This window comes from Artibeus jamaicensis, unplaced genomic scaffold, assembly GCF_021234435.1.
Source record: "Artibeus jamaicensis isolate MK-2021 breed Jamaican fruit bat unplaced genomic scaffold, CSHL_Jam_final contig_233, whole genome shotgun sequence".
Lineage (NCBI taxonomy): Eukaryota > Metazoa > Chordata > Mammalia > Chiroptera > Phyllostomidae > Artibeus > Artibeus jamaicensis.
This window is the reverse complement of record NW_026521486.1, coordinates 15,769,666-15,793,357: the sequence shown is the minus strand read 5'-3', so window position 1 is coordinate 15,793,357 and position 23,692 is coordinate 15,769,666. Positions and strand designations below refer to the sequence as shown.

The window sequence follows — 23,692 nt, the reverse complement described above, 5'->3', positions numbered from 1 at the left end:
TGACAATCTGAAATCTCCTCCCTCTCAAAGGTGATTTTAGTTTTAGGAAAAGCCAGAAGCCACAGGGCACCAGCTCAGGGCTTGAGGGGGCCTGAGTCAACTGGGTAATTTGACATTTTGCAAAAAACTCTGCACGAGATGTAATGCATGAGCAGGCACATTGTCGTAATGAAGCTGCCAATCACCAGTTGCCCATGGCTGTGTCCCTCTCAGTCATCCAAATAGTTTCCATGGAGGAATGTTCAAGCTTAATGCAAAATTTGACACAGATTCATTGTCCTATTTACTCAGTCATTTTGAATGTGACAGCCACACAGTACATGTGCTCACTCAACTGGGGTCTACTGCCCCCAATGACTAGTACAGTGAAGTCACCATTGTTCACACATGCTTATTCCAGTCCACTCTCCTTGGCTGCCAGGTTACATCCATGTTGTGCAAACCATTCTTGTTGTATTAACAATGGATGGACTTTTTCCAGACAGACTTCATATTCATGTTGAATCTCAGTAATTAGAGGGGTTTTTTTTTTTGCTTCCCAGTATCTTGTGATTCGAGCATTGTAAACATCTGGTAAAGCTACAAATTACTGAAAGAGATACTTATTCTTTAAAATATTTTATTGTTTATGCTATTATGGTTGCCCCAATTTCCCCCCTTTGCCCTTCTCCATCTAGACCCCCACCCCCATAGTTCATCCCCACACTGTTGTCCATGGGTCATTCCTATATGTTCTCTGAATAATCCCTTCACCTTCTGAAAGGGATATTTAAAGTTTTTCACAGTAACTTGGTTTCTTATTTTTAAAGAAATACATAATGATAATACATACATTACAAACAAACATACACTCAGAAATGGCAAAAATGAGATGTTGGCACCAGGTCTTCAAATTCTGGTTTTATATTAATAACAGTATATTATAGCTTCCTGAATGGGCTTGGGTTTATTCCGTTTTCTCAGAGCAAAGCTTGTGAAGGTCATTTTATAAAAGGGTTCATTCCATTCCTGATACAGAGCCTAGACTCAGTCAAATGTTGCATTCTCTTGGCTTACTTTGTCCGCACGTTTATGGCTGCAAAGCCACTGCAAAGTAAAACACTGAGAAAAGTGTTACAATACCCACCTCTGAACTCTTCACTGTAACTTGTAAGGCTGTTGTGTCTCCCACAGGCGGTACTTTGGAGAGAAGATTGGGTTGTATTTTGCCTGGCTGGGCTGGTACACCGGCATGCTCTTTCCAGCTGCCTTCATTGGACTGTTTGTCTTTTTGTATGGAGTCATCACTCTGGATCACTGCCAAGTCAGGTACGGGGGGCGTGGGTGAGCTTGCTATTATTTCCTATTATTTAATGATGGCTGCCTGTGCTTTGGGGGTATTCACAGACCATGGGTCCACTAAGCTTTTCCCTGTAACTTCCCTCTCAGTCTCTTCTGGAAAACTTTCAAAGACTCAAATTACTAAGTCTCTCCATCGATTGTCCTTGCTGCCATGGTCTTCAGCTACCAAGGGAGCAGAATTTGCATTTCTGGCCCTATAAACCATGATATGTTCACAGAACAAATCACTTTTGTTCACCATAAAACTTGCTCTTTCTGACTTTCTCACTTTTTTCTTTCTGCTAACACTGCAAAATCATGGGTTAACAATCATTTCATATGAATTCTGTGCTTTTACAAGGACACTTAAACCTAAACCAGAAGACATCCCACCCATGTGCTGGGGCCTTCCAAAAGAGTCAGTGTCGATGATTGGCTCTCTCACCAAGACAGAATTTAAGGTATTCACAGAGATCTTACTGCAAGGCTGAGCAGTGCTCTTAAATAATAAATGCACCTTTTAGAAGTGATTGCAGTGATAAAAATAATTGATCATCCTGTCTACAAACATATTTTACTTTCTGATGAAATTGTTAATGAGGTGTAACTTTCTCCCAAAACTAATTCCTAATATTTTTATGTATTCCTCCATTATTAGTCCTAATATTTTTATGTGTACATATAGAAATGAAGGCAGTCACTTTTAGGTATCTCATTGTTCCTAAAATTCAGTGTGACATCGCTTCAAACCTGTGCAATGTTGTGAATGACTTTTGTGTCATTTAGGGTATGACAATCTATTTTTTGCTTCATGTATTTATTTATTAATATGTAAAGCCAAGAAAACAGCCCATAAATAAGGAGGTTTATTGAATTATTAAATTGTGCAGGAACTTATGTTAATAACAGATGAGGCTAAGATGCTTTGGAGTACAAAAATGAAATTTACTGAATCGTATTAACTGGTTGAATATTTTCATGTCATTGGTGGGACAGGGGAAAATGCTCTTATGTCGTCAAAAATGTCCATCCCTGTTCTCTTTTCCAGTAAAGAAGTCTGCCAAGCTACAGATATCATCATGTGTCCTGTGTGCGATAAATACTGTCCATTCATGAGGCTGTCAGACAGCTGCGTTTATGCCAAGGTAATTTCTAATAGGCAGCATTAAAGGTTGCTTGACTTTTACATACACCTTCCTGAGGAACAGAAGCTAGGCATACTCTCTCTGTCATTTCTGGTCTTTGATCCTCAAGTTCATGTTGTAGGATAGACTTACCCCCATCACTCAATATTATAATTCAGCTATCTTTTTTTACCATATATGTATATTAAATATATTGGCTCTAATTGTCATCACAAGAAGCTGCAGCTTGCAGAGTGCAAAAATCACAGTTGTTAAAGGTCAGAGAAAAGTTCATATCCTGACTCTGCTCTTCACCACTTGTCAGTTTAAGGAACAAGTTATTTAACCTCCCTGAGCTTCAGTTTTCTCATTTGTAAAGTGGAGAACATTATGGTTGTTTCACCTAATTGTTACAAGACATATACTGAGGTACCAGGGTACCTGGTAAATGGTAAGGTATCAGTACATAAGAGCTGCCATCATTTTCCTCCTCTTTCATCACCATTATTGGCAAAAAGAGTTAGATTCAAGGCTCATTCAGCTACTTTTACCTCCTTGACCCTGCACAGGTACAGCCTCTCTGAGGCTAAGCTTTCGCATCTCCGAAATGCACACCTGCCCTCTCTGTCCCATGACATGTCCTGAGGACCAGAGATAGTACCCGTGAAGGTGTTTCGAAACAAAGAAACAGCACCATTATGTCTATGATGGGTTATTGCATCTCCCTTTCTCATTCTGTGCCTTTCTCTGTTACAATTTTGGGCATTTTAATCAAAATTCCTATGGTGTTTTACTTAGGGGCATTGTCACTAATGTGTAGCAATGGCGGAAGTGTGGGTTGATGAAGACTTTTCCAAGACCTACTGCCTGTTAACCTTTCCAGATCCCAGATATGAAAGGGGTTGGCAGATTTCCTTGAACCTCTGTGATCACTGCAGTGTGGAGTTATCTAATTATGCTCCTGGCATGCCAGAGTTTTGTTCCTTAGAAATGAGAGAACACTTGACAGGCAGCCCAGGAGCCCGCCCATCCGCCATGTCTTTCACACTGCAGGTGGCCAGTCTGTGCAGAGCCCAAGCCACAGCAGCCAGCTGTGATTTTAAAAAGACTTGGGATCTTGTTATATGCAGTGAGGAACCAAAAAAGCACAAAATAGTCTCCCTACCTTTGAAGAACATACAAATAGACCTGAGTAGATGAGGACAAACAGAGTGAGCTAGGGAAAAAATAGATTTTAATAAGGATCAAAAGAGTTTAGTCAACAACTTAATTTCTGTTTATGGATCATGAGTTAAGCCTGGATGATTTGGGTGCAAAAATTCTACTTCTGGGGAATCTCAGAGACCCAGTTGGTGGTGGTGGTGTTTCTTTGTTTTTTACATGGAAACACATGCCTTCAGTGAAGTTCTCTCTTTAGGGGATCCAGGATAATTCCTTAAAAGGATCATCAGATTTTATAGGGGCTTCTTTGGGCAGATACCCTACTGGATATAACATCTAGAACAAAAATTACATGATAATAGCTAGGCTATAGCTATAAATACAGCTAGGCAACCTACATTTATTCTAATTCTCATAGAGATTTTAAGCCTTGATGTTATTATTCCCATTTTGCTCAGAGGCAAAAAATTATTCACCTGTGACCACACAGCAGTAGGTGGCTGTACCTTGCTTATCTGACTACCAAACTTGTCATTGTGCCATGCTGAGTCACAGGATGTTTTAGATTAAGTTAGGTTAGGATTTTAGGTTTGGCCATTCCTAGAAACTTAGTAAAAGGAAGTCTAAAAAGCCTCAGAATGACAGAATTGAAGTTATGCAGACTTACATTTAAAAAAATATCAAAAATGCCAGACTGATTCCCTGGAACTGAGGACATTGGAATCAAATCAGAGTCCAGATCCTATTTAATCCATGGCTGCTCTGCTGATCGGGAAAGTTTTCTCCCTGACCCTTGAATTTGCAAGGGTCAGACATCCAATTTTAACTGACTTAAGCAGAAGGGGACTGACTGGCTCATTTCCCTGAAAAAGACACTGGAGTAGTTCACACTGTCTGAGCCCAAGGGCTTCGTGGGCTAGAACTGGTCCTTCAGGCCACCAGGTGTCGCTCTCTGGCCACCTGTCTGTGTGATCATTTGCAGACAGGTTCTTCACATGATAGGGAAGGTGGCTACTGACTGCCATAGCCCCAAGCTTATACCTTCCTTCTGTTTCAGAAGGTCTGTATCTCTGAGTTTCAAATTTTGGGGAGGTAGCTGTCTTCTGTAGATATTCCATAATTTTGGCCTGTGGATGCTTGTCCTGTGGAAGTAACAAGCACTTTGGGTAAAGGTCAGAGGCCAGGTTCTAGGTCATCCATCCTGGTGACTCTACAGAGAAGAGAGGCCAATGTGTCCCAGGCATCACTGTGTGTTGTCACTGTTCCAGAGGACATTTCTGGTAGGAGTTGCATTTTTAAGCCCATCTTTTAAGGAGAGAGGAGCCCTGGAGGAGGTGTCTCCCTTGATTGTAATCTACCGGCCTGGGGTTGGAGAGGGAGCGCCCTGAGAAGTGAAGACCTGAGGGCAGCAGTCCAGGCAGCACCTACTGTCATCATCTGCTCAGCCAGGCAGGGCTCTGAGCGACCCCGATATTATCCCAGGAACGCCAGTTTGGCCTGCTACGGCAGATTTCTGAGGGCTGGAAAATTTAATTATGCAGTGACCCTTGAGGGAGAGACTGAAATAGAACTTGGGTATTTCTTGAACTTATGCTCTCACCCTGCTACTTAACTGTCTCCACACCCTACCATCTCTCTCTCTCTGCCCCACTCTTCACACTCACTCACACATACACACCAGTTCAAGGCAACCTTCCATCCCTCCTGGAGTTTCTCTGGGTGTTTGTTTTCGTGTTTTCTTAGTTGCCAGAATCGACTACCTTGCTTCTCCAGGGTTGACTTTGGCAGGAGGAGCCATCCGCTTATGCTACCTCACCGTCTAAGTGGGAACCAGAAGTCCCTGTTAACTCACTACCCTCCTGATTCACCTGTTCTCAAATTGTTAACTGCAGCAGAAAAATGTCTCTCTCCAAATGTTGGCTTACCAGCTGCAGGGAAGGACTCATAGTGGTTCTCTTTGAGTGAGGTTCTCCCTGGTGACCTGCATGAGCGAGATCTGTAACCTGGAGAAGGGAGGAAAACTGATCTGAGCAACCCACAGTAATGACCCACAACCCATTCCAGAATCTACCCTGGCAGCACCAGCTACAGCTCCTACCAGCTCCCAGTGAAGAGCCTAAAGGGGAGGCCACACCAACCGCAAGCCCCTGGGACTGTCAGGCTTGCTTGGATGCTGAGTGCCGATGTGCTGCTTAACACTCCCCCGCCATATGAAGTAATGGGCTTTAGACTTACGTCTCACATTAGATGTTTGAATGATGCCTTCTCTCCTGTGTTCATGAAAAAGAGAAAGCATAAACCATTGGAAAATTTTGAAGTACTGCACATTCTGATATAGCAGGAAAAGATCTGTTTATGCTTGGCACATTCTCCAAAGGACAGTAAAGTATACTTTATAGCAAACTATAAAGCATCTCCCCCAAATTATGCTTTATGAACACATCCGTCATCATTTCAATTTGGCACAATATTGGTGTGATTTACCCTGGAGGCAGAAATGAGCTTGGCGGTTTTGCAGCAAGATTATCTTTGCTTTCTGCTGTAGAGTTTGAGATAGAATATATTATTCTAACAGCAGAGTAGTTGCTAGCTGTCTTTGTGTTATATGTAATGGGTAAATATAGTGATTACCCAAGGATTTAATACAGGTGGAAGTAGATTATGTTAATGGTCTGCTCTCTCCTCTTTATAATGATGAAAGCCAGAGGGTAGCCCAGAAAATGCTTGCCCAAAACTACGCAAGCACAAGCACAGTGGTGATGTTTTCAAAGTGAATAAATGAGGCATTAAAAAGAGTGCTTGGGAAATCAGAAACTTTTAAAGCAGCAACAATAATACCTACCTGGTTTTAAATATTTTCATGTGTATATGTGAACATATAATATGTTTTATAGTACAAAAATGGAAATTCTTAGTAGCACTATTGGGGCTGCTGATAAATGTACAACTAGCTGATACCCACATAAAGGGAAAAAAGTCTCTCTTCCATATCCAAACTAGTTCACATTTAGAGGAATTCACTTCTTGATTGATACAAAAAGAATATCTTCCAAAGAAACCCAGGAAAATTTATTGTATCATCACATCTATTTTTCTAGAACTTGAAAAAACATGTGAATTATAATCTAGCATATAAGAAGTTATTTAACTGTGACTCATCATGTTCCCAGGTCACCCACCTTTTTGACAACGGAGCCACTGTCTTCTTTGCTGTTTTCATGGCCGTCTGGGGTAAGTGCTCAACATCCATATAACTTGCGTTCACCTTGTATGCTCTGTGATATGTTCCTTTAAAAATCTGACTTTGGATGTGAAAGGAAGAAGCTCAAGTCAGTCAAGGCCCTGTGCTATTAGACACAAGCTGATAACGAATTCATTTGGCTTGTTTAAAAAGCGATGCTGTAGAAGAGAAAGATTTCTAATTTCTCTTTTCTTAAACCTTCAATAATTTTATCAGCATTCCATTATTAGAATAAAATTTACCTTCTGTTGGAGACAAACATAAAACTTACGGTACATTGAAAGGTATGATGAGATCTGAATATCCATCTCAGGATATATAGGACTTTCAATGGTGCATCGGATCTTTTCCTCAGGCCAGTGTATGAGTACCCACCTCTGACATTCTTCCAATTCTGGTCAAAACAACCCCCTATAAACAAGAGCTGCTTAAAAGGCTGAATCGAGTCCTTTTATGTAAGTTTAAGCTAACAGCCCCATAATAACAGGTGCGATGGAAGTTTCACTTAAAGAATTACTTAACCCACTTCTTTGTAAGGTAATGATAAAGCTTTAATTTAATGGTATAGAAAAGAGTCTGGGCTGACTCATAGTGAACAGTGAATGCTGGTTATCTTTGGAGGGGAGAACTCGTTAGGAGGGTAAGGGTGAATAGTGATGAGGGACACATTTTTTACACTTTTCAGTTTGATTTGAAATTTTTCAATGATTATGTATTTTTTTTTCTAGAATTTAAAATACCAAGTCTGAATTCTGATGTTACCAAGATCTACTAATTTGAGGCTTAGGCTCATCATGTTGTTCCTTCGGTGTAGGATAAATGTCAGAGTCTTCCCCATCTTTCAGGGCCCAGCTGAGACGTCCTCTGCTCTTAGCTAGATGTCTTTCTTCTTTGAACTTTCATACTACTTGGTTTATATCATTTGGGGGGGGGAAGTTATAATGACATGTATATGTAATTTATGTTTCCCTGGAGGTTCATTATTGTTCGAGGACCATTATTGTTACTGGAGACCTTATGCATTTCTTCTAAAGACACAGGGGTTAGTATTTGGTGGATGGATGGATGGGAAAAGGAAATTACCAAAAAGATTTGTTTATGAGATAAATGTTTAAATGCTCTTTGACAAGCGGAAATATAAAACATTGCTCTCTTGAGGAGGCTGACCTACCTAGAGACCATCAAAGGAAAATCGCCCCGCCCACCACAGCTCTGCTAAAGGGGTGTGTTTTGATTTCTGTGACTCTAGCTCCTTTCAGCCAGTGGGTATCTCACCCAAGATCAGTTAAACTGTGGGTTAGTGAATGGCCTGGGACAACCTGAGATTTTGCAATTTTAAGAATGCTGATTGGAAAACGAGGACGGAGACAGAGAATTGGCAGTAGGAGCCAACAGGGAAAGATGCAGAGAGGGCGTGAGGGAGGAGGAGAGAGGTTGGGACAGGAAGATTTATGAGAAGGCTGAAGTGATGAGAAATCAGAACCTACAAATAAGCAGAAACACAGAACTAGTGGAAAAGATACGAGATACTGCGTGCAGAAGACAACTTGTAGACAACTGGGAGAAAACATGGGACAGTGCCCCAAAGAGAAGCAAAGGGAGAGTGTAGCCAAGCCGTGCTATTAGGGGGTTGTCCGCGTGAAAACCAGGTCTCTTGTGACTAAGGTCTCTCCAGCTGCTGGCTCCCAGACCCTGTCTCTGAAGAAGCCTAGTGTTCCTTCCCATGCGATTCCTGCCTTTCTTGGTGGGCCTTGCAGAAAGCCCTCACTATTCATGCATCTCTTTCCCTTGCAAACAGAAGAAGCTAATCATTAACAGAGTTTTGGTTACTGGGTCGAGCTCTTGGATCATGACTATGTATTAGTTTTTCTAGACCATGTTAGTATCAGTAATCAGTTAGTATTGTTAGTATAATAAACCATCCAGTGCTTACACTTTGCCATGATTATGAGTGAGGAGACTTTTAAAAATATGTTTACTTCTTAAACCAGTGGTTCTCAAACCTTTCCAAGCCATAACACACAGAGAATGATAATATTTGCACAGTGTACTGATGCACATGAAGGAGCCTGCTCAGGGCCTGGGGTAAGACTGCTGAGGACCCCCATCCTAGCCACCCCAAGGCCTGAAGCAAGTATTGCCTCTTGCAGACCTGTAGCCGATACCTGTCCTCTCACTGGGAAGCTCTGCTTTGGGCTACTGGTCTGCTGTGTAATGAGTTAATGCTTCCGTAGAGAGGGTTGTATTCTGGAAGAATTAATATACAAAACTCCCTTTACCCACTTTAATATTTCACCCACTTTAGATATACTTTAACTGAAGCAATGTTTTCTTCTCCCACAGTGTTCCTTCCCTCTGAGAGTATATATAGGAGTAAAGTTCTGGTGCAGTGACATTGGCCTATAAGCCAGAGGCTGTCATCTCCTGCACCCCTCACACAGTACCACTGTCACAAAGGGGATGGCATCCCTTCCTTGCAAGCTGGGACGTCTTATGCTGGGCATCATAAATAGGTTTTATTTTATCCCTGCCAACCTCAGCTCATAGATTGGTGGTGGCTGCCTGTAGGATAGAGTTGAGGAGCTTCCGAGGCTGCGAGTAGGTGGATTGGATGTTCAACAGTTCCTGTGCCTTGGAGGGTAACTCAGTAAGACTCTGACAGATGCTTTGTAATAACCTTTGGGCACAGGGGGACATTTTAGGTTCACTCCAGGCAATGCAAGCCTAGAATAATTTATCCTCTGAATTGCTTTGTTTTAGTTGACAACTTACTGCTGAAATCTTATATCGTTCCCAGGAAAAGAATGAGAAAAGAATGAGAAAAGCACGTTCCCAAGTGCTTCTTTGTAGACAGGGCTATGCCTTCTGCAGAAACCTGGAGTGGCCAGTAATAATGTTACAATAGTAGCATGCACTAATTGAGGGCTTCCTGTGTGTTGGAACTGTGATAAACATTGTATAGTATCATCTCAGTTTACCTTTACAGCAACCTTTGAAGAAGGTACTAAGTACTCTTACTGCCTCCACAGGATAGGTGAGGAAACTGAGGCAGTAGCTAGAAAGTGACAAAGCCAAGAGTTAAACAGGCAAGTCTCAGCTCCTGTACTCTACTCCTAGGTTCAGATACTGTTTGCAACCCTGCTTCTGCCTAGAGATCTGAACTCGAAGGTAAAGGACTCTTAGGCTCATTTTGAGCCCCATGCGTACTGCTTTGCAACGCCGATGTTCTGTGAAAGTATGTCAGTCCTGGTGGAGTCCTGTTTAATGGTCTCAGGGTCATCCTTTCTGATTGACAAGTTGCAACATTTAGAAAAACAAACTATTTTTGAGAAATTGCTACATACGGAGATGTTGAGAACAGATATAAGTGGTTTACAGGACCTTGGAAGTAATGGGTTTGGGTGTTTGTTTTGTTGCCTTTTATTTTATGAGTTCACCAGAGGGGAAAACAAGGCTCCATTTGGAAGCTGTCTGTAGCAGATGGGGGAGCCTTAGTGTGGGGTCCCCTACCTCCGTTCGTGTCCACATGCCTGTGATGGCAGAGCCTCCGGGGGACCCTCGAGGTCCACTGTGGGCCTTGGGCTGGAACCACAGTGTGACTGTCTCCTCAGTGCTCATTTTTGCTCAGAAAGATTCAGAGGACAATGCAATTATGACCTAATTTAACTTTTTTTCCTAGGCAAAAAAAAAAGTCATTGGTGAACTAGGTGTTGGTAGAGACTTGTCAGAAAGCAGATTGTTTCCCTTAGTTCTTCATTTGGGGGGGGTGGTTCTCATTCCCCTGTTTTTTTCCACACTTTCATTGTTGCCCACAATTAAATTCCCCCTAGTAAACAAACACACCAAGGCTCTCAGAGCTCTCTAATCAATAACAAGACTATGATGCAAATTCAAAGATTCTGTATATGGTCCTGTCAGTCATTTGTGAATGAAGTATGTCTCATGTTTTTAAAATAACTTTTATAATCATTGGCCTTCTATTTCTAGATACTTAGGCTATTTTTTTAAAATAGACTTTATTTTTTAGAACATAATTAGTTCTATAATACAGTAATTATAATATGAGGTGTTAAGTCCTGTTTACAATAGGACAGTGAGGGTCTGTGTGCCAACTTCCTGAGTCAAAAAAGAAAAGCAGAACAGACCAGACATTGGAACCAAGTGTTACATCTTCTAGGGAAAGGAGTGGGGTGGAAAAAGGCGCAGCTAACACTCAGAGTCGAGAGTAATGTGGGCAAAGCTCGGAAAGGAAAGGCTGTTCAGTGCGGTAGAGACAGAGTGCGCGTTAGTCTCGTGGGGGCGCTGTAACAAAACATCACAAACTGGGGAGCTCCAAACAACTGAAATTTGTTCTTTCATGGTTCTGGAGGGTAGAAGTCCAAACTCAAGGTGACAACAGGGTTGGATGGCTCTGAGGGGGGATCTATTCCAGTCCTCTCGCCTGGCTGCATGTGACAGCCAGCGATCCCAGGTGCATCACTCCAGTCTCCACTCCCATCCTCGTCTGCATCCTCCCTGTGCGTCTGTGCCTTCACGTGGCTGTCTTCTTTTAAGGACACTAATCCTATCGTACTAAGGGCCCACCCCACTCAGTATGAACTTTTAACTAGTAAGTCTGCAGTTACTTTATTTCCAAGTCAGGTCACGTTCTGAGGTTGGAGCTTAGGACATCAGCCTCTCTTTTGGCAGGTGGGGACATGATTCAACCTGTGACAGAGTGCGTGGTGAGGGGTGGGACTTGCCTTTTTTCTTTGCTTATTTTACTTTATGTACTTTCACTGTAATAAATCTTAGCCACAAGTACCACCATACTCTGAGTGAGTCCTCCTCATAAATCGTCGAACCTGGCGGTGGTCTTGGGGACCCTAGACGCAACAAGACACACAGGAAGGACTCCAGTGAAAAATGGCTTCTTAGTGTTGGCACTTCTATTAACCTCTGCAGATATCCATTATTTTAACTTCCCTCTTCAGGAAATAAGCACTTGCCCTGGCCCCGTGGCTCAGTTGGTTGGAGCGTGGTCCTGTACACCGTGCGGCAGGTTGAGTTCCCGGTCAGGGCACATGCCTGGGTTGTAGGTTTGATCTCCAGTCAGGGCATGTGCAGGAGACCACTAGTCAGTGTTTCTCACATCTCTCTCTCTCTAAAAATCAATAAAAAACATCCTCAGGTAAGGATATTTTAAAAAGTAATTAATACTTGATTATTTTAGGCATGGCTTTCTTAACAACTACTCTGAATTTTTAAAATTTTAGAAAGGCTTTATGGTAAATGTACCATATATTATATAGTACCGCAGGAGGTCTGGGAAGGACCCCAAATTCAAATACATTGATATAGCTGCTTTCAATGTATGACTGTCCTCACTTAGAGGGATAATGCAGACTATTAGTAACCTAATGTTAGCCCTGGCTGCTGTGGCTCAGTGGACTGAGTACCAGCCTGCAAAGCAAGTAACCTAATGTCAGTGCAGGTCAGAGCTTGCCACAAGAGGAGTTTATTCTAAAGTTTGGAGGGGAAGCTTAGAATTTTCAGATCATTTTCAACATTGGCATTCAGACGGAACTAGATTTAAGACCTAGGAATGAATGTTTAGGTCACATGCCAGTGAGCTCTTAATTGTTACCCTCATTTACCTTTCCAGTTACGTGTTTTAAAAATATATGTTCCGGCCCTGGCTAGTGTAGCTCAGTGGGTTGAGCATGGGCTGTGAACGAAAGGGTTGCCAGTTTGATTCCCAGTCAGGGCACATGCCTGGGTTGCAGGCCAGGCCCCCAGTATGGGGTGTGCAAGAGGCAACCACACACTGATGTTTCTCTCCCTCTCTCTCTCCCCTTTGCCCACTCTCTAAAAGTAAATAAATAAAATGTTTAAAAAATAAAAATATATGTTCTATGTCTGAATGTGATGAATGAAGAGATGGTATGAAAACAAGGCAGCACAGGAAAGAAGAGAGTAGTTTCCTTTCTTTGGAACGGTAACTTGGACGTTTCCCTTTGCTCATGAAACTAACTCCAAATATATGACATGTGTTTTGCCTCTGTCAGTCTAAGTACACAGTAAGGCCCAACAGAGAGAGACTCACCGATTCTGTCTCCTGTGGTGTCCCTGTGACATCCTCGGCTACAGTTGTCCTCCAAGTGTGCGTGTCCACATGTGTGTGCATGTCCACATGTGTGTGCATCCCTCATTTGGCTTGTGACTTGCAAGGCAGTGAGACTGTGTCTCGATCATTTTTTTTTCTGTCATTGTATAGTACTCAATAATTCATTTGGGTAGATGTTTTAAATATAATTGAGTAGAAAGTTACTTCCTCTGGGTGAGGATTGTGGGGGCGACTTCTTTCTCGAGTCCCCCCTGGTGCCACAGACATGCGTGAATGAATAAATATGGCTGAGAGAAGATGAAATCTGTTTGGGGAGGAGGAGTGGGCTGTGGCCAGTTTCTCAGGGGAGACAAAGGCCCCCGAGCGCCCTGCTCCATAGCCTTTTATCGGGTTGTAATACACAAGAATACAGGGCAGCAAGGATCAAACAGTAGATAACATTTCAAAGAAATCTGAGGGCTTCAGAGTCTGAGTCAGTGTCTGTCAGGAAGAGAGTTGCAGAAACTTTGGGAAACATACTCACTTCCTCTCCGACCCTTATCATATGAATGAAAGCACTCTTAGCAGAGCAGATTTCACAGGTTTATCAACAAGTCTTTGTGATGCCAGATTTTTCCTCAGGACGCGCTCTAGCAAGGCAAGGAGCTGCACCTCTCTCCAACAGGTATTCAGGCTTAAGGGAATTAGAGCCAGAAAGTGCTTTTCCCAGAGGACTTGGGGATTCAGGCTTTGACAATGGGCGGGGGGGGGGAGTCCATTGCTCTTTGTTGCAGCCCCCCAAATCCTTCCATGAAGGCCTCCCAGGTGATCGAGTCTGGCTTAGGTTGCCCCCCGCTGTGAGGGGTCTTACCCATCATTGACTTCTGACCAAGCTCTGGGGGCAGGGAGAGGAACTGAGGCAGCGTTTGCTACCAGAGACAGGCTTTGTCTCCTGTGGCTCACATTCCAAAGGTCGTCTCTCGCCCTTAGCCACAAGGGGTAGAGATACAATTCCTAAAACTAGGCAGAGCGGTCTACAACAGAGGATAACCTTCATATTTCCGAGGGTGGGGAGGCCAGCACCTGTTGGAAAAGGTCCTTAAAGAATTTATACACATTCACCTCCGATGTGACAATATAGAGGTGGTTTGTAGCAAAAGAGAAGCACTAGGATTGCTTCCTCCAGTAAAATAGCTTCCTTCAGTGAAATAGTAAAAAAAAATATATATATATATATATATATATATATATATATATATATTTTTTTTTTTTTTACATAGATATTTGCTGTGAGCAGGTTTTGGGGAACAAGTGATCACTGCCAATCAAATACTGCTAAGTTTTATTTTTGCCTCTGCCCCTGCCTGCCTCCCGATTTTAAAAATACATACTCTGTCGATTAGAGAGCTGTTAGTAACCTAGTTCTCTGTGTCCTGACACCCTGGGGGTTTGTCATTCTTATGAATCTGTTCTGCCTCAACTGCTGATAAACTTAATTTAGTTCTACATGAAATGTCTAATTTTTCATTATGCATGACACAAGCTTAGTAATTCTCAGAAAACATTCCTGCTCACATTGTTGAGTTTAGCTGGAAGTTCCAACATTCAAGGACGCTTCTAAACAGCTGTCATTATTTTTTTTTTGCAGTGGCTTCATGATTTAGTGACAGTTAATGGCATTGCCTGGTTGTGAAATGTTCATGTCTTTCTATGTTTGTTGCAGCAACAGTCTTCCTGGAGTTTTGGAAAAGACGAAGAGCAGTAATTGCCTATGACTGGGATTTGATAGACTGGGAAGAAGAGGAGGTTTGTATCGTTTACTTCAGAATTTTTTAAAAAGCGAATCACCAAGAAATACACAATCCCCTTTAGTTACCACTCCCTGCTCTGTGACAGAAGTCAGGTTTACTCATAAAGCATTTTTAGTATCTGTTTTTACAGAAAACTCCAAGCAGTATAAAACTACTAGCAGATTTAGAAAAAGACATTTTGATGGCTTTAGTGGAATGAAATCCATAGCTAAGTAAATCATTTTACTTTTATGTAGAAGCATCCAAAAGACTGGCTGTGAGATTTGTTTAGTTTTCTTAAATATCCTCCATTTCTTTACCTTAGCAGAAGGAGGGTAATAGTTTTACAGCCCTGGGCACATAGAAGGAGAACTCATAAGAGAACTGCTCCCAGAAATGTGTCCGGAGCTTTCCAGGAACCCGGGCAGTGCCCCGATGTGCACAAACCCAGAAGTATCACCCCAAGTGGGAAATGCTGGAGGAACTACTGTTTACGCAGCCTCCCTGATGGATGTGGATAAACGCAGGGCCAGCTCTAGAGAAAGCTGTCAAGGAGAAGTCACCTCCATCCTTCAGACTCCCTGTCTCACACGTTTCCCAGTTCTTTTTCTCTCTTGTTCTAGGCCAGGGCACTGTGCCCTCTCCTAACCTGGCTCTGGTCTTGTTCTCTCTTCTTGCCCCAGCCCCGTCAGAAGTCTCTCAAGTGCTCATGCTCATCTTGGTCACCACACAGGGACCCGACTTCCCTTGTCAGTCGATCCAGGCTTAAACTCCTCTTTCCTTCCTCTCCTTCATTGTCTTTTACCTCCCAAGTCCCATTTCCTAAGAGTCTTGCTGTGCTAGTAAATCAGATAAACTAATCATATATAATGTGGAGATGGGCATGAATGGGTGTTTTCCTTTCATGCACATAGATTTTTACCTATTGAAAAGAATATTCTAGAAACATAAATGAGAATTTCAGCCCTGTGGTCAGTTTAGTGGGGGAGCTGATTTTGAGAGGTATTTTTGTCTGTCTTTTCTTTAAATCACACCTCATGGCCGGCGGCCTTTCCTCCTCATGCCCATGCACACAAATTGGGCAGTCTTAGACCTGGCAGGAATCCTGGGGTTCTCAGCGGTCCCTGATCCTTTGATAAGGCCTCTATCATGCTTTGGTGAGCATTCCCCAGACAAGGATGCCTGAGTTTGAAGCGGCTGCCCAGGTGACTGGCATCTGTGGGCCACATCCAGGCTGCGTTTGGGACTTCCTCCTGGGGGAAGCTGCCCTGCTCTTTGTCACGTGTGTTCATGTCGGTGACTTTCAAATGGGATGGAAAATGCTTTTCCCTGAGAATTTGAGTTACCACTAAGTAATTATGTCATCTGAGACAAACTATTTCACCTTTGGACTTTTCCTTTCTAAAGAGAAGAAGTGTTTCTAAATTGTCTTCTTTCAGCTATACAGTGTAGCATTATTTCAGTAACATTGACAAAAGCAGTCTAAAAGTGGCTGTTGGCACTTTTGGGGGGTCCAAGATGTGGGGACCATTAGGATAAACACTGTTTGTAAGTGTTTACAAGGGCACCCCTTGGAGCCCTCTGTCTCCCAGCCCCATGAAAGAGCTTGAACTGTTCTTTCACACGCTGGTGCAGGAGCCGGCCTCAGTAGCCCTGCGAGGTCCCAGTTCTCAGTCTGAGAGTCATTGCAGAACTGCCTCTTCCAGCCTGCACCTCTCAGCTTGCGGTGCAGAAATGCCCAGACATGCTGTGTGCCTCTTTCAGGGTAACCCAGGGTGTTAGTGTGCCGGGGCTGCTATAACAAAGTACCACTGTCCTGGTGGCTTAAACAACAGAAGTGTGTTGTCTCACAGTTCTGGAGGCTGCAAATCTGAGATCAAGGTATTGACAGAGTTGGTTTCTTCTGGCTGTGAGGGAAGGCTCTGTCCCAGGCCCCTCCCCTTGGCTTGTAGATGCCCATCTACTCCTGGGGCCTTTTCACTCTCTTTGTGTCTCTAAATTTCCTCTTCTTATAAGAACACTCGTCATGTGGGTTTAGGGGCTCCCCTGCTGACCTCTTTGTAACTTAATTACCTCTGCAAAGGCCCTGTCTCCAAATACAATCACATTCCGATGTATTGGGCATCAGGACTTCAATATAAACATTCATGTGGGGGACACGATTCAGCCCATAAGACCCAGGAAGACGGGCCTGGCTCCGTGATTGGCCTCAGTTCCTCGATGATTAACTCAGCAACTCTTGATGACACAGCCCCATAAATTGAAAGTTTCCCAAAGAAGCAGAAGATTCGAGGTCTGTGCTGTGTAAATGCTCAAGTGTAACTGCCTAAAATAAAGGACAGGAGGCAGAAGCCGTTTCTAACTGTGTCCTCCCCTGACGTTCCCCATTACCAGCCCCCGAGGGAAGTCCAGCGTTGGGCTGACCCTGCAGCCGGAGCCGGGCTGTGTGCCTCCTGCTCCACAGGCTGCAGCCGTTCTCCACGACCCCTCTTCTCTCAGCGGCTGCTTCCCGGTCTGCCAGGACCTTCATCAGGGTCTTGAGCATTAACTCCACTTCTCCAGCATTTCCAACTCGTCTTCTCTCTTCCTCCAAGACACTCAAATAGTCTCACATACATGCACACTCAATTAACCACTTCAGCGTACCCTCTGGCTGATTACCTTTTCGTAATCCAATAATTGCTTTTTACTCAGAAGATTTTCACATTGGATGGGGCCCCAATCATTAGAATAAAATCTCAGATTGATTTAGAGTTGGAGGAGCTGTGATTTTTAGCTGGATTTGAAAGGCATTTACTTTGTTTTCAATGCCACTTAAGAACATTTAAAATTAGTGGTTAATGTGAATGACTCCTATATGAGCTTACTGAAAAAAAATAGAGACGTTATGTTTTCAGCTGCCTAAATAAAAAACAAAATGGAAAAACAAAGATTGAAGAATACTTAGAATCATATTGTCATTATAACTCACAAAATGAATTCTAAACATTTTGCTGTTCAGATTTGTCCTTATGTTCAAATCATTTCCTGGTAATGAAAGTAAAATAGTTTTAGTTGTTTCAAACTACTGGAGATGGAACAGGTGGTCCGATTTCTCACTCTCAGTTTCTTTCTTCAAGCACAGTTTAATAACAGACATTTAACTATAAATTGCATCGCCTTGATGATAATGAGGCTAGATCATCTTTCTTTCGATTTTTCTTCAAGTGGCCAGTTTCCAAACGTCTATACCCAGGTCTCAAGCCCACCTCCTTGGTTGGGTGATGTGGCAGCCATTGATTCAGTTTTCCTGGGAGGTAAATGATTTCTCTTATTGTGTGTGTTCCTGTTCAGAGCATAAAAAAAAATGTGCCTGCTTGTTTTTTAGGAAGAAATACGACCCCAGTTCGAAGCCAAGTATTCCAAGAAAGAGCGGATGAATCCCATTTCGGGAAAGCCAGAACCATACCAAGCATTTGCAGATAAATGCAGCCGACTGATTGTTTCTGCATCAGGAATATTTTTTATGGTTGGGAACATTTTTACAAAACTCTTTGAATTGCTTTATAATGTATGAACTTGGAGCATGGTAGCAACAATAATCATGTCAGGCATTTGCAGTTTTACAAAAGATGTTTTTTCATGCTCTGTTATGTGATTCTCGCAACAACTCGGTGAGCTAATGTAGGGACATTGTCCCTGTATTAGAGATGGAGCAACTGAGACTCCAAAGGTTAAAGGCTTGTCCAGAACTTGGCAGCCACTAAACAGCCAGTAAACTGCCAAGAGCTCAGTTGCTCTACTTTAATCCGGTATTCTTTCAATTTATCTATGCCATGCTGAAAGCAACTAAAAACATGAAACAGGACTGGCAGCAGTGTTTCCCAAACATTTTTTTTTTACCACGTCCATGTAAGAAACACATTCTCTGTCATGACCCAGCTATGCTTTGCAAATAGATATATAAACCTAAATAGAGTAACTAAAAAATGCTCACCTTTACCGTAAGTAATAAACTGCATTTTTATGCTTTATTAGTCTTTTTTATTTTTAAAAAAGATTTTTATTTAGTTATTTATTTTTAGAGAGGGGAGAAGAAAGAGAGGGAGAGAAACATCTGTGTGTGGCTGCCGCTCCCATGGCCCCTTCTGGGGACCTGGCCTGCAACCCAGGCACGTGCCCTGACTGGGAATCAAACCTGTGACCCTTTGGTTCACAGGCCTGTGCTCAATCCACTGAGCTGTATCAGCCAGGCTATAGTCTTTTTTAATGTTTAATATAGTCTGATGTTTTGCTGTTTTATTATAAACTTTTTTTATAACCACCTAAAGTTGATTTCCAGACTCACTGACGGTAATATCAGTTTGAAAAATACTAATTTGAAGCTGGTTTGTCAGCTTTTCCTAAAAAGAAGTCATTTGGTGATGAACTCTGAGCCTTAACTACTGAACAAAACAAATGCAAATTTTTCAGAAATGTTACTTTAGAGCTACAAGGAATAGTAAGGATTCTCCTTTCATCTTTTCAAATGGCAAGTGTCCACATATGTGCACCTCCTAGGTCAGTAGAGTGGGAAGAACAAGTCTACAGCAGATCCAGACAGCCCACCCCCTTTAGCCAGAAAGAAACTGGGGAAGTGGAAGGGTGGGTTGCGAGCCCAAGAGCCCCTCCACTCAGATCTACGTTTGGAGCCGTGCCCTCCTACAGAGACCGTCTGTAAGCAGTTGTGCCGTGCTGTGCCTTCTCTAAGTATGTGCAAAGTTACTGTCCTGGTTTTTGTTTCTCACAAGAAGACTTACAGACGTAGACGAGGAACCTGGAACTTAGGAGACGGAAGCCATGGAGAAGGCAGGCTACTTGTCCAAGGTCACACTGCTAGGTGGAGCTGAGCCAGAACTCAGGCCTGACTTCCAAGTCCAGGAAGCTGCCCATTCTATCACATTGCCACCCTGTGTGAAATCCGTCTTGGATTTCACCTAGTTCCCTGTCAACCGCCCCAGGATTAAGACATGGGCAGTTTTCCATTTCTTTGTTGATTATTATTACTATATAATAATAACTTGGCCAGTTCTGGTGAGGATTTGGGCTCAAGTTTTTAGAGCATCACTCACTTTAAGTCAGAAATAGAGTTTGTATAAAACAGAGGCATGCTTCTGTGAAGAAAGAAATCTCTAAGTCAGCAAAGGCCTTCTGAAGGCCCAGCTCTAAGATCTTGTGTTTGATAACTAAGTAGGCTAAGGTCTCTACTTTTAGCTTCCACCCATGAGTCAATCACATGGCAGTTGTCTCTCTCTGACTTATTTCACTTACATACAGACGAGAGAAACTATTAACCACAATGGAAACTATGCGTTGTATTGTGCCTTCTTGAGTCAGGACCACCGTTGCTTTATTTTCTTTGGTCATCAGAGGGTTTTCCAGGTGGTGGAACATTCCTGCAACACACCCACACGGTGCTCACCGGGTCTCCTCCATCTTCCTGCCAGATCTGCGTGGTGATCGCTGCTGTGTTTGGGATCGTCATTTACCGGGTCGTGACCGTCAGCACTTTTGCCGCCTTCAAGTGGGCGTTAATTAGGAATAACTCTCAGGTCGCAACCACAGGGACTGCCGTGTGCATCAACTTCTGCATCATCATGCTGCTGAATGTGGTGAGTGAGCTGCCAGGTAACTAGCCGTGTGGATCAAATTGTGGGCGGAAGGTGGTAGCTTCTTCTGTTGCTGAAGGGGCCTGGCCTCAGAGTCATGCAGCAAAAGCAAAGTGCCTGGCATGAGACTCACTCCGGTCTGGGGATCTTGAAGGCTTGGGTCAAATCTAGTGTTAGATTTATGGGCAAGGCACTCGCCCTCTCTGAACTTCAGTTTTCTTATTTATCCAATAAGACAACACTGAATATTTCTTGGGGAAATTTAGTAAAATAAATTTATTTTAAAAGCCCAGCTCAGAATCTCTAACATAGCTTAACACTATGGGTTCCCATTATCTTTGGATTCTAAATGACACGAAGGTTGTCAGTATCCACAGCATTCCTTGAGAGGACCTTGCAAGGAACATTTCAGGGTAGTATGTGTTGCTTGTGTAGATTTCAGGCTTTTTTCAAATGTATATTTCAGTCCGGATGTTTCCCTTGAACCCCACATTCGTATGTTGACTGCCTACTCAACCGTCCTCACCTACCACGTTCAAAGCCAGAATCCCTGTTCCCTCCAGAATCTGCTCCTCCTGCAGCCTCCCCCATTGTAGTTGCTCGGGCCAAAAACCTTGCCTCTGTCGTTTCCCCCACCAGCAAAATGTTTCCAGAGTTTGATCCCTTTTCACATATTCCTGACTCCTACATGGGTTACAGCTGTGCCCTCTTCATGGGCCTCATGGCTCCCATGTTTGCTGTCCTCCATCTGCTCTCGCCGTGGTAGACAGAGAGAACTTCTCATCTAGATGTCAGCTCATGTCACTCCTCTGCTCACAGTGCCTGGTGGCTTTTTTCTCGGAATAAAAGTTTACGTCGTCACGTGGCCTTCGGGGCTCTCCGCCACCTGGCCCCAGCGACTTCTCTCACCCAGGCTCCTCCCTGCTCACCGGCTCCTCCTCTTCGCTGGCCTTCCTTTGGTTCCTTGGATGTGCCAGCAGCATTCTCAGCCTAGGACTTTTTACTTGCTCTGCCTTCTGCCCGGAACATTCTTCCCCACCGGGTCTGCATAGCAACTGGTCCCTTGGCTCCCTTGGGTCTTTGTTCAGAGGTGACTTTCTAATGGCTTCCCTGGTCACTCAGTTTAGAATTGCAACTCACTCCCGCCATCTGACAACTTTCTATCTCCTTGCCTGCTTTATTTTTTGCTACCACATTTATCACCATCCCATATGCTGTTTTTTATACATATTTTATCTGTCTTCTCCATCGGAATGTAGGCCCAGGAGGGCAGTTTTTCTGTTTTTATTACTATTGTTCTTTACCAAGGTCTGGAACAGGGCCAGGCACATAGTAGGCACTCAGTAAATTGTTATTATTTGCAGAACAAAAGGTAATGGCTGATGTTCTTAGACTTGAGACCAACCTGTACCTAAAAATGCTGATATTAGAGGTTCATAGTAGGTAATAAATAAGTAGGTAATGTATGTGGAGGGCCAGGTACAATGTTAAGCCCAGAGATGTTCAGGTAATTATCGCTCCCCTCACCTTCATTCATATTGCATCTCCAGTCTGGGCCATGACAAATGTTCTCATTATTAGAAAAGGTTCCTAAAGGCCAAGTAACTTAATACTGTTATCAGCCCCGTTTTATCTATTCAGGCTGTCATTCTAGCTCTTTAAACAATCTTAAATTCCATACCCAATGAAGTCTGAGTGATTCCTAAGAGCATTCAACCTACAATAATGAAGAAGTTTATTTATGATTCTTTGGTGAACTAGTAATTACTGAGCTAATGAAATATAGGTAATTTATTATTATTATTAAAATACACAGGAATTTATTATTTGAGGAAAAAATTCAAAATCCCAAAGTTACAAAAATGAGAAATGAGCAGCTGCTGATCATTTTGACATGACGACTGGGTAATTCATTGCTAGTCAGGTGGAGATGGGAGGCGGGTGCCTGGCAGCCCCCCTGCATGGCTCCGCGGGTCTCAAAGGTGATAGGATGCACCTCGGGAAGGCAAGTGATTCACAGGGACATTAACCAAAGAGCCAGAGCAGGGAAAGATTCTGCAGCCAGGTAGGATGCACTCAATGAAAGCTTACTGTATTCTTATCATCTCTTTTCTGTAATGTCTGATTAAAACATAATTTACACCCTTAAGAAATAAATTTCTGTCTGCCTGCAGTGAGTCTGTAAATACACGTTTGCTCATTTATTTTGAGCAGGTGTCAGTGCTGTCAGAGTGACACCTCACTTACCTGGGAATTGCCCACCCAGCAGGCTGCGCTTCATGAGGCACAGTCCAGAAAATGGGGGCTTGTGGAGTTGAAAGTGTGTTTCACTGTGGACATTACAAAGCACCTACTACGTGCTGGGTGCTAGACTAGTCGACATTTATGTTTGCTCTAACCAAGGGTGTCAGAGTCACCAAAATGGATGATGGAGGGCCCACGCACTAAAGCTAACATTTCTTGTTCCTGTGATTGCCCTTTGAGTGTATTTTCCTGTGTTTTAGATACAGTGTGAATATTCGTGTCCTGATTTCTCAGTCAACATCCAACTAGAGTAACAGAAGGTTGCCAAGGCAAGAACATTGACAAGGACAGGAAATGAGAAGCCATAGCGAGAGAAAGGAAGGCAAATGAGGAAGCAGGGTCATCAGGATCCTCTCCAGCGGGAACCTGTTGCCCCGCCCCCGCCCATCTCCAATGACACCCATCCCAACTCCATGTTTACACTCCTGCCTTAGGCCCTGAGACTTCGCAGGTTCCCTTATGAGGGCAACCAAGTGCCAAGTGTGTAATACAGTTTGAGAGATTTTCATCAGTGTGTTCTTAAAAAACTAAGTCCTTAGAAGAAGCAAATATCGCATAAAGGACAGATGACAGACTAATGACTGTAATGTACCTTGAACCAGTTCAGAACTAAACTCCTGACTTCTCAAATTACTCAAAGTATTTTCATGGCCCAATAATATAGATTTTTATAACTATATAAATTGCTTTCAACTACTTAACATTTTAGCCATTCTGGTTTGGGAAATAAAATCATTAATCATTAATACTTTTTCATTAATTGAAAATAAAAACCTTAAGAACTAAATGGTCTTTTTAAACTTAATTAAAGCCTATAATTTTTAAGTCATATAAGTGTTATAGATCACATACCTGTTTTTGACATTTTGCTAGAGTTGTCCAATCATATCTGAAGGAGTATACCTGTAAAGAATGCCTATTTTTATTTTTTAAATTTAAAAAAATGTTTTATTACTTATTTTTAGACAGAGGGGAAGGGAGGGAGAAAGTAAGAGTAACATCACTGTGTGGTTGCCTCTTGCGCACTCCCTACTGGGGAT

At 42.8% G+C, this 23,692-nt stretch overlaps 1 protein-coding gene across 1 annotated transcript in view; it reads left to right on the top strand.

Moving 5' to 3' along the window:
- Window positions 1–23,692, top strand: part of ANO4 (anoctamin 4) — a 333,135-nt gene that overhangs the window by 268,570 nt on the left and 40,873 nt on the right. Inside the window, exons 14-19 of the mRNA XM_053662056.1 lie at window positions 1,174–1,308; window positions 2,369–2,465; window positions 6,776–6,836; window positions 14,655–14,737; window positions 18,089–18,229; window positions 20,187–20,351. Of these exons, the coding sequence (XP_053518031.1) occupies window positions 1,174–1,308; window positions 2,369–2,465; window positions 6,776–6,836; window positions 14,655–14,737; window positions 18,089–18,229; window positions 20,187–20,351 (682 nt within the window). The remainder of the gene's footprint in view (window positions 1–1,173; window positions 1,309–2,368; window positions 2,466–6,775; window positions 6,837–14,654; window positions 14,738–18,088; window positions 18,230–20,186; window positions 20,352–23,692) is intronic.